Here is a 10,922-nt window from a genome sequence, read left to right as displayed (position 1 = left end):
AGTAAGAGTAAATAGAAGATCTCTGCAACAAGGGAGTAACTGGTAATGGTCTAGATGTGACTGAACTGCCGATAGAAAGGAAGTGGTCTTAGATTCTCCAAGCACTGAGAATAACAGCAAGAAAAGTGACCCCTGAGATAATGTGAGCTCTGCTCTTCTTTGGAGGTTTGTCACTTAAAATTAGACGGGACAAAAGAAAATTTTGTAAAATCCTGGTAATGGTGTCCTGCTGGACGCAACAGCAAAACGACCAGCCCAGCAACCACGCTGGTGAGGAGTCAGTTCTCTGGAATTTGGGGTGCCAACTCAGGCAGTATGTGCTGAAGGACCTGGCTTTAATGCCACCCCACCGAAGAGCACAGCAGAGCTTCGTGGGAGCCAGCCCTGCCTGTGTTGCTTCATCTCCTCTCCCAGAGGCCAAGTGTGCCACAGGACCCGGGTATTTTCTCTGCACCCAGGGATGCTGCAGGCACGTGTGGGATGAGCATCTTTAACCACAGGGCTCTAAAAGAAAAAGCAAACCCCGATGCCCACTGAAGGGTAGGACGCTGCTCTCTGCTCAGCTACCCCGTGTAAACCCGAAGGTGGTGGTGTATGGGTTAGGCCAGGCGCTGAGGCCGAGGACCGCAGGGCTTGCGGCAGCAGCGCTCCCCGGTTGCCACCGTGCAGCGCCGGTGGAGCGGTGCCGTGCCCAGCCCCCCGTGCCCCCTGCCCAGCCCCCCGTGCCCCCTTGCTGCCTCTGACTCAGCACAAGCTCCGTGCGCTCGGCTGGCCCGACACCCCTCGCCCCCCAGCGCCGTCGGGACCGGCAACCGCGGGGCAACCCCGCTCTCCGGGCGCGGGGGTCACAGCGTCCCCCGAACGTCCCTCCCCCCGCCCGGGGACACAGCCGGGAGGGCACCGGGGCGATCCCCAGGGGCTCGCCACTGCCCGCCCCGCGGCATCCCGGCAGGTGCAGGTCGGAGCCGGGGTCCGGCGGGGGGCGGGCAGGGGGCTGCGGAGCGGCCCGCCCCGGCGGGGGCCGGCTCCCGGCCGGCGGGACCACCCCCTCTAGTCTCCACCCCCGCCCCCCCCCCCCCCTCCTCCCCGTCTCTCCTCCCCTCGCCCGGCTCAGTCGGTCGCAGCCATGGCGGAGGGAGGAGAGGGAGAGGAGCTGCTCCGCCCGCCGCTGCCCGCCGGCGCCCCGGGCCCCAAGCGCCTGTGCTCCCGAACCTGCCCGGCGGGGGGCACCGGGGCCGTTCACCCCCGTCCCGGGGCCGCAGGGGTCGGCGCGGGGCCGGGCGCGGGGGCCAGCGGGGCCCCCCCGGCTCTGGCCGGCTGCTGCCCCCGCGGCGGCGGCGGGGACGGCGGGGGCGGCGGGGACGGCGGCGGCGGCGGCGGCGGGGCCGGGGGGCGGCGGCGGCGGGGCGGGCAGCCTGCTGCAGCCCGAGTCGCTGCTGGACGCGGCGGCCAAGCGGGTGGCGGGGAGCTGGGCCTTCGAGCGGGTGGAGGGCCGCTTCCAGCGCATCCCCGAGCCCGTCCAGCGCCGCATCGTCTACTGGAGCTTCCCCCGCAGCGAGCGGCAGATCTGCATGTACTCCAGCTTCCAGCCCGGCCGCGCCGCCGCCGCATCCCCCGCCAGCGCCGCCGCGGGGGGACCCTCGGCCGCCGCCGCCGCCCCCGCCCCGGCCGGCGAGGAGAGCCCCGCCGCCGGCCCGCCGCCGCCCGCCGCCGCCCCCGCCGCCGCGCCGCAGGGCGAGGGGCTGCCCTTCCGCCGCGGCATCCGCCTGCTGGAGACCGGCGCGGTGGACAACGTGCTGCAAGTCGGTGAGTGCCGGGACGAGGCCCCTGGGGGCTTGGGTCGTCGTGCCCCGCGTCCGCCCCCCCCCCGCCCCCCCCGCCGCCGCCGCCGCCATCCCCTCCGAACACTCCAGCCTTTTGTCTGGCGCGTTGTGGTTTGACAGGAAAATCCTGCCCCGGGGGCAGGGACCGCCTTATCCTCCTCTGGGGAGATGCCGGCTTTAGGTTTGGGGGGGAGGGCTGTGGGGGGGGGTGGGCTCCCGGCGACGTGTGCGTGCCCGGTGTCACCGGCGTGGGCGCCGTCCGTCCAGTGCGAGTGGGAAAATAAAGCCACCCCCCCTCCCCGGGTGCCCGTGGGGGTTTGCAGGAGGGCGCGCAGCCCCCCCCCCCCCCCCCCCTCCGCCCCGGTTTCCCCTCGCCCCGGAACACCCGCCCCGGTCCCGGCCCTTCCACCCGCACACGGGTTTATAAACATAACGCATCTCTCCGGCAGCTCTGAGCGCTTGTCTTTGTCTTCTCCATCAGGGGCTTTCCCCCCCTTGGAAAATCTCGGGGGGGCCCCCGCGCCCCTCTTTCCCCTTGCCACCCCCCCCGCACGGGCACCCGCGGCCGGCGGAGCGCGGCGGGACCGGCCGGGGGGGGGGGGGGGGCGCTGGTGGGGCCGGGGGCCGCCGGCCTCTGGCTCCCCGCCGGTGGCGAGGGGCCGTGGGAATGACGGTGGGAATAATGGCATCGTGTGTTGTCTCCACGGGCAGGTTGGCTTTTGTGTGCGCTGGCGGAGGGGGATTGTCACAGAGGAAATGTTGGTGTGTCCCCCCCAGTCCCTGTCCCCATCCGAAATCCCCCCTTATATCTCTATATATTCAAAGAGAAACAAATGGTGGTGTTTTACATAAAATAATCCGCTCCTGGTTGTTGCTGGAAGTGATTGAAATGCGCGTTCCCATTAAAATGACATTAGGCTGGAATTTGTTTTGCAAATGCGAAATGTAAATTCATCTTGTGCCAGGGTATGGCGTGAATGAGTGGAGGGAGGGTGGGTTTTGTTGTAAGGAATGGTTAGTTCGGCTGTGGTTGTTTAAAGAGCCCTCCTTCCTTTTGGGGAAAAAAACCCCTCTGCTTTAAAAAAAAATAAATTAAAAAATCCATTTTTTTACAGTTTACGTTCAGAAGAGCGTTATCAAAACATTTTTCATTTGAGATGTGGAAATAGGAGAGAGCGGAAGAATTCTCCTTCCGCCTCTGAGGATATGCAGTAAAAATTCCTGCAGCACAAAAGGTTTTTCTCCGAGGATATGATTATATACCCTCTTTTGGGGTCAATTAATATTTTTGCCAGGGCTGTGTTAAGATGATTAAGTATTCTGTTTAAAACACTTGGAAACTCAAAACCAAATATTTTTTTTTTTTTTTGAAGGAGAGGAGAAGCTCTTCAGGAACTTTAACATTAGGAGGGGAGGGAAGAGAATAGCTCACTGTGGACGATGCTTCGTTGACCTGCCCACCGAGGTGTGGATGCAGTGAGCAGCCGGCCTGGGAGTGGGAGACAGAGGAACGGTTGCCTGAAACCAGGGCTGGTTCTGTATGAAGGCATTTTCTTTCGTCATGAGCTTTTTATAACGTATTTGGCTTTGAAACGTGGCTCTGACGAGGCTTTAGGCAATGCTGGGTGAGCGCTGGGGTCGGGTATGTGAGGAACAGGCAGGGCAGTCCCATCCCAAAGCGATGGCCGGTACCGGCATCCGGCATCACGCGTGCCCTGTCTCCCCGCGGTTCCCGCTGCTGCTTTGGGTGAGCCAGAGGGATGGTCCTGGCTTTGGCGTTTCATATCCCCTGACAAGTCTAAACCATCTCCCCAGCTTTGAAATCGGAGCTCGCGCCCATTGTCCTCCGAACCTTCAGCTTTTTTAGATGAAGCAGCATGTTCTGGAAGCACTCGCCGCAAAGTCGGTGGGTGATTTATCTCTTGTTTTTACAGCCCGAGAGGGGCGCGCGGAATGCTCGCCGTGGGAGCTCGCCTCGGAGCGGGGGGGGTTCAGGTCTTGGCTGGAGTGCGGCTCTTCTTTGGGCGGCAGCGGGTGGGTGATGCGGGGTCAGACACCTCTGGTTTTGTCCCCCGAGCAGCCCTGTCACAGCAGTCCCTTGCAGCCCTGAGCCAGAGGAGGAAGATTTACATCAAACAAAAGGCTGCGAAGGGCTTCGTGTTTACCCGGGGTGGACGGGAGGCATAGCGGAGATGTCCTCCGCCAACTTTCCACATCCATCCTGCAGATGCTGCTGGAAGGTGAGGTGGAAGAGCTCCAGCCACTGGAGACACAAACACTTTGTGGCTGTGTGTGTGTTTGCAATTAAGATAGAAACTTGGTTGTCAGCTTATATGGGAACCATTATGTCTTGGAAAAAAAGTAAAACCCCAACCCTGGCTTACTTGATGTTCGCCAGCGTTAAATCAAAACTACTGTTCCCCTCGAAGGATCTCTTTAATGGACACCGCCAGCTCCCGGCATCACGACCTGGGGTTTGCACAGTTGAGATTTGCTGTTAATAAAGATCAGATGTTTGTACAGTTGAGTTTCTGACTCAGACCTGTGAAAAAATAAGGATGGTACGAATGTGAAATTCCTTCTCTCTGTGGTTGGAAAAATCACTTTGAAAACCTGAAAGCCAAAATCCGAGAGGAATGACCTTCTGGGAGATGGAAGATGGCGTGGAGGTGTGGAAGGTTGTGCTTGTGGGGCCAAACTGCTTTGGGCTCCAGCTCCCTTGTGCTTACAAGGCTGGCAGGTCTGAAAAAAACATATATGCCACATTATCAACCTATAATTCCTTCATGCTTAGTAAAACTTAAACGAGGCTTAAACCCTGATCTCACTGGAGTCATTAAATTGATTTTTTTTTTTTTTCCTGCTCAAAGAAAGATCTTGGATGTTGAACACAGGCATCTTTGTCTTCTTAAAAACTGCTTTATTATTATGTGTACAGATCCCGTCTTTGTGTGTGTGTGGTGTGTGGGTTTTTTTTTTTCTTTTAATTTTTAGACAAATGACAAAAGCATGCAGGAAAGGAATGCAGAAATGCCAGGCTTAATATAAAGCATGCAACTGCACTGCATGCCGGGAATCCTAAAGGATACAAAACCTTTAACGACAGCGGTTAATTTTTAACAAGTTCACTTGCATAAATATTTATGAACAAAAGTTTTTACACCATTATCTCTTGGGTTTTTGGAGAGAGAAAAGACCTTTGGTGGATTTTGACAGTTAGCTGTGATCTGGCAGAACAAATTAATGTTTCTCGCCTGTGCTCCTCAGTATGGTATAATACGGTTTGCCTTCGAGTCGTTGTGGCTGCTGATGGGTGGGCAAGTGTCTGTGGCAATTTTAGGTGGGAATTCTCTTTTTTTTTCATTGCTTTTATGATTACTGGTGAGAGGAAGCATCGAGCTTTGTGGTGTTCTTTGCATTGTAACCAGCCGCTTAGGAACCTATATGGCATGTGCTGCTTTACCCACAGATAAGCCTTTGTGCCCTGGTGGGGAGGTATGCAGTCCAGCCATAAGTACATAGGCAGAATTTACTTTTGCTGTTAGGGTAACAATGAAGCAGGGCTTTAAAATGCGCTGGCTTTGTAAACACTTGGAGGGAGCCTGGTGGTGTGTGGTGTGGGGTTTTTTTTTTTTTTTTTAAATTTTTTATTTTCAAGCCTGCTGTTAATTCTGAATACTTTATCTGATGCTTTGCAGGTCAGTCCTGGGTGCCTTCCCATGGTTCCTGGTCTGGTGGTTAAGCTGGGTATCCAGGCATGGGGGATTTTCTGACCCTGCTTCAGCAGCCTTCTGCCTGGGTAGAGGTTAAGCTAGAACTGATACGTGTAAATAATACCTGTAAATGCATTTTAATTGGAGGAGTTCTGATTTGGAAGCCTTTTGTTACACTGTAGATTTCAGCTTCTGTTGTTATATATTTTAATGATTCTTTTTGGAATGCATCTTCAGAGGTAAAACTATCGATGGGTTCCTATGCTCTTAACATGGCTGAAACTACTTTTAGTTTTTTTTCTCTGGAACTACTTTTAGGTTTTTTAGAATTATTTCCCCCCCCCCCCCCCCCCCCCCCCCGAAAATGCTTGCTTGTAGGCAAGCATTTGGTTTCCCTCCCCTGTGACCTGGTACGGGGCAGAGTCTAAATTTGTATCCAGTTGTTTTAAAAGTCTAGGTGGCGTGCTGCTTTATAGAGCTGTTTATTTTGGGGAAAACACTTTGATGGGGCTCTCTAGGGCTAGTTGTGGTTGCTTTTGTTTTGTGTAAAGATTGGTCTCCTCCTGGGTCTAGATTTAAGACTGTATCCAGGAGGAGGAGGTTTGGAAGGAGCGCCATGGGTCATGAAGTACTTTTCTGTTTTTTTTTTTTTTTTTCCACATTGAAACTCGATGTCCCATGTCAGGGTGCTAATAAGAGTTTAGTTTTTCTGTACCCTCTTAGTTTTTGGGTGAAGTGGTTGTTTTGCAGCGTGTTTCCAATTTGGTAATTAATTTTAACGTTATTTTTCTTTATGGGTAGATTACTTTGTCCTACCATATTATATTAAAATACTTTAAACCACATAAAAGAGGCCAGCAGAGGTTCACTAGCCCTATCATGATGGAAACTGTTGAACATCTTAAATATACATTAAGGGCTTTATGTTTGTAATTATTTTTTTCTTAATCCTTCGTTTTAATTATATATGTTATTAGGCACTAAAACTTATGATCTGTTTATGGCTGTTCCCTCATAGGTGAGATTTCTTGAGCTTGTTCTGGGCTGTATTACAGAAACTGGAACTGGAGATGATGAAAACCACCAATTTCTTGCTGGTAGTGCAGGGAGAGCTAGGAAGACTTTGACAGCTGGAATTTTAACTTTCTTTTTTAAAAACAGATTTATTTATTGGCTTTTGAGTATTTTTTTTTTTTTAAGAGTATAAATAGACTTTCTGAAGTTGGGGCACCTTTTTAACTAGGTGGTTAATTACTCCAGGCAAAATGATGCTAGCTTAAAGAGGCTAGAAGACCTGAAAAATAAAACACAAGAAACTAAATATTTAGTGTTGGCTTTAAGAATAAATAGGTTTGAGGCGTTTTTTGAAGAGAAAGCATGACAAGGCCTGGTTTCTGGCTTGAGCAGGCAATAGGAGTTTGTTCTCAGCTTACCTGTGCTTTATAAAGCTTAGCCCAGGTGAGGAGCTGGCTTCCTCCCCTTCTAGCTCACCCGTCGCTCACAGCAGATTTTAATTTTGCTCACATCTAGAGGGAATCTTTTAGGAAATATTTAACTGTGCTAAAACTGCAGTAACATAAACCACATGTGCCTGCGTGCTTTGTTTCTGAAGCTTTGTGCGAGGGAATGTGCTTTGCTGTTATTTGATGCTCGCTTTGATGTTAGATGTTTTATGATTAGTCCCTCTAACCTCAGATAGGACTTTTGGAAAACTTAAATGAGCTTGTCTATCTGATAGCTTTGTAAAGTCACATTCAGCTGTGAATCGTCTCCTGTGGTGTGTCAGTTTTTAATTTTCTTTGAAAATACAGATATTAAAAAAAAAAAAAATCCAAACCTTGGTAGCATTAGGGTGGAAGAGAGAGTTCATTTCCCCCTGCTGCCCTTGAGGCTGGGAGAGCTGGTGCGGGTGAGGAGCTGAGCAGGAATTTCGGGAGGAGCAGCATCTCTTCATCCTCTCAGGGCAGCCGAGCCTGGGGATTTTCAGTGAGAGGCCAAGGCTTGTTGCTGCAGGGTGATGGCTTGTGCTTAAAGCCGGTGGATTTTCTCCTGGAGATGTAGGGGTGCTGCTGTTTCTCCCGGGGATGTGAGGCTGTGTTCTGTCCCTTTGGGCGCTCTCTGAGGAGCCAACCTCGTGTGATGTACTGGGCAAGGCAGTGGGGAAGGAGCCTCATGTGCTCCCCCGTCCCCTCACAGTGCTTGTTTCTTCTGGTGGGTAGGTTTGCTGGAGACCTGGGGTGCTGGTTGAACCTGTGTTTCTTCATTGATCTCCCCATCTGTGGCTGGTGTTGGTGACTTTATTTTGCAAGGAGCCAGAGGCAGGGAATAGCTGTCTGAGGGTATCAAAATGAAGTTCTAGTATGTCCTACCTTTACATTTGATGCTGTCTGGAAGAGGTTATGTGATGGGGTTGTCATACTCCTGGTCTTCTGGAGATGAGAGGAGGGGAGGAAAGTGGCTCCTCTGAGTAACTGGTTCCTCCCTCTGCTGAGGTTTGGCTTTCTTTGGCATCAGCCTCAATAGAAACCAATCCATTTTCCAGTGAAAACAAGACCTCAAAGATGCCAAACGTTGGGTATGTTAATAAGTGCCATTGGACAAGTCTACTTTCTGGATGGAGCCAGGATGTGGGATGGCGGTGGGGAGCTGTCCCTGTGCACCCACACTGCTGCCAGGGCCCTGGAGATGCTCTCCTGCATGCTCGGAAGAGCAGGACTGAGCCCCATTTCATTTTTCACCTGGTGTTCACAAGAGTAGGGTTCAACGTACAGGCTTGACCTCTGACTTCTTGTGCCTTTGCAATGGGAGTTGGAAATAGCCCTGATAACATCTCGCGGAGAGATGCTGGTTCTGCAAAACGGCTTCTTGCGGGATGTGGAGGGGGAGAGCATCTTCATGGTTCTACAGTGAAATGCCCCAGGAGTGAAAATTCAATTTTTCAGAGGCTTTTTTTCTTCTTAATCCTGATGTTTAAATATGAATAGACTCCACTTGGTTGGTGTGGTGAGTGTGTTTTATTAAATGCCGAGGATTCACCTGTGCGCGACACCACCACATTTCTCTCCAAACGGATTTTCTAGCGTTGCGTTTTAAGAGCATTTGCTTTTTTGTCTCAAGCTTACGGCTTAGGATTTTGTGCAGGATTGGGGTTAGTCCTTGTAAAACGGTGCATTTAAAGTAATGCACAAATTAATAAAATCCTGGGCTTTTACTTGTCGCATTCTAGGTGCGTGTTGCCAGGGATTTTTCCCCCTTTTTTTTTTTTTTTTTGTGTGTGTGTGTGTGCATTTCTCACATCATTAAAAACAAAGCCACGAATGTGCTTAGGAGGCAGATCTGCTGGGATGCCAGCTCATAAGAGTTGCATGTGGCTGTGTTGGTCCAGCTTGTCATCTGCAAGTGTCCTGCTGTTGTCGCCCCTGGGTTCAAAATGGGAGGGGGGGGGTGCCTATGTCCCCCTTGCGATGCCCTGCTTATCCCTGGATGCCCGTAATGAGCTGCCTGCACCAACACCACCCAGCTCGTTTGACTGGGGGCCGCTAATTGTTACTGAGGTTTGCTCAGTGGGATGCGGTGTGGTATCTGCCTGGCTGCTGTCTTTGCACCTGGAGACGGTGCCCGTGCCCTGCAGCTGCCGAGGAGGAGGGATTCCCCGTGGGAACGCCGGAGACTTGGTGTCTGGGACCTTGGCAAGGTCAGGACAGGCTGTGCCTCTGCTCCGGATGCCGTCCAGTAGCTCTGGCCCCCATCCTTCAGCTGATGCCGCCGTGTGGGTGATAGCAAATGGGCAATAGCCATTGCTTGTTACTGGTGTGATGTGGTTTTTAAAGGCAGGGATCGCAGGGGGTGCCGTGTGCTGCAGCCCTGGCTGTGGCTGTGCGGCTGCCTTGATGAAGATGAGTGCCCTGTCAAAGGGATGGCAGAGCAACAAATGGATTCCCGAGATAAATAAAATTTGCATTAATGAACTACAATGGCTTTGGATGCCAAATTTAAAGAAGTGTGTCTGGAGGATGAAAAATAAATGTATTTTCTGCCTCACTCGCTGGTTCTCGTCTCTTTTGATTTTCTTTATCATCAGAAAGAAATTTTTAATTTTTTTAAAGCCAGTTGTGTTTATTTTGGTTACAGTTCATTGGCTGCTCTGTGTACAGAAGCTTTCTCTTGAAAGTACTGAAACTATATTAAAAGTGCTTTTGGCTGTCATCTTTTATTTTGCTTCTCCTTCATTCTTTTCCCAAAGCTGGGTTGTTGCTGTATCAAATGCTCTGAAACTGTCTGGTAGCATTTTCCCTGCGGTGCTCTGTATAAACTGGAAATAAAAAGGGAAGAAATTGCAGGATTTGGATTTCTGCAGCTTTTTTTTCTTTTCTTCCCCCTCTGTGTGTGTGTGTGTGTGTCCATCCCATTGAAGTCTGAGCAGCTGTCTCCATCCGCACAGCCCGCTGATGGCATGCACAGATCTGTTTCTTGTGATTAAAAGGAGAAATAATACCCCAGTGTTCAGAGAGGGGCTGGGGGGTGAGTGGGGGCCTGGGGAGCAGTGCTTCTCCCCTCCTGCCTGCTTGGCCCAGGACTAAGGGCTGGCAGCCTGGCTGCTCTTCCCTGCATCCTTGAGGTTTTACATCCCTGCAAAAGCAGCATCCCAGGCCGATAGCGGTGAGCTGCCCTGCGGCAGCATCTCCACCCGGGGGGGGGGGGGGGGCGTGGGGTGTGGGTGGGCTTCTCCATCCTGCACCGGTGACCTGCAGAGGCCCCAGGGTTTTTAATCTATTCTAAGGATGTCGAAACATTTCGGTGGCGCTGCAGCCGCTCGCTACCGGCATGCTTTGAAAGATACCCAGCGAGTGTCGAGCATCTGTCTGTGAAGGAGGAGGAAATCCCCCCCCACCCCCCCCCCCCGCCGTTATTATTTTCTCCCGATTGTCTTCGCTTGGTGTGGATTTGGCTATTATGGGTTTGTAAAATAGAACTATATATGACCTTTTATCTTACAAGAAATAGGTTAAGCCATTTTTAAAGAAAGTGGTGGAGTCAGCAGTGCTGCTAAGGAGCTGCTTTCGCATGGTTGATAGGCTGTGAAGCCGTTCAATGGACTTTGGTTTCAGAGACAATATCTGTTTAAATTAATCTTTGTCAGATACATGCCACTGCAGACAATTCAAATTCCATTTGCTTTCTGATCTCATAACAAAAAAGCACCTTACACTGGTTCTTTTATCGTAAAATTAACTTTTGTCTGTGTGTCCTGGAAACAGGGGTGGCATAAAATCTAGTTAAAAGGCTCTGTTATAGGAGGATTCTGTTTCTTTGTACAAGGCGGACTTTTTTTTTTTTCCTTCTTTCCCCTGCGTGCATTTAAAAAGAAGACGAGTGTTTGAGATAG

At 51.7% G+C, this 10,922-nt stretch overlaps 1 protein-coding gene across 1 annotated transcript in view; it reads left to right on the top strand.

The window, feature by feature from the left end:
* The first annotated feature begins 1,101 nt into the window (after window positions 1-1,101).
* The window catches only part of ZSWIM5 (zinc finger SWIM-type containing 5), a 100,037-nt gene continuing 90,216 nt past the window's right edge, over window positions 1,102-10,922 (top strand). Inside the window, 2 exon segments of the mRNA XM_040611361.1 lie at window positions 1,102-1,326; window positions 1,328-1,806. Coding sequence (XP_040467295.1) covers window positions 1,127-1,326; window positions 1,328-1,806 — 679 coding nt within the window. The 5' untranslated portion in view covers window positions 1,102-1,126.

This window comes from Falco naumanni, chromosome 11 (assembly GCF_017639655.2).
Source record: "Falco naumanni isolate bFalNau1 chromosome 11, bFalNau1.pat, whole genome shotgun sequence".
Classification (NCBI taxonomy): domain Eukaryota; kingdom Metazoa; phylum Chordata; class Aves; order Falconiformes; family Falconidae; genus Falco; species Falco naumanni.
The sequence above is the reverse complement of the archived record's forward strand: the minus strand, read 5'-3'. Positions and strand labels throughout refer to the sequence as shown.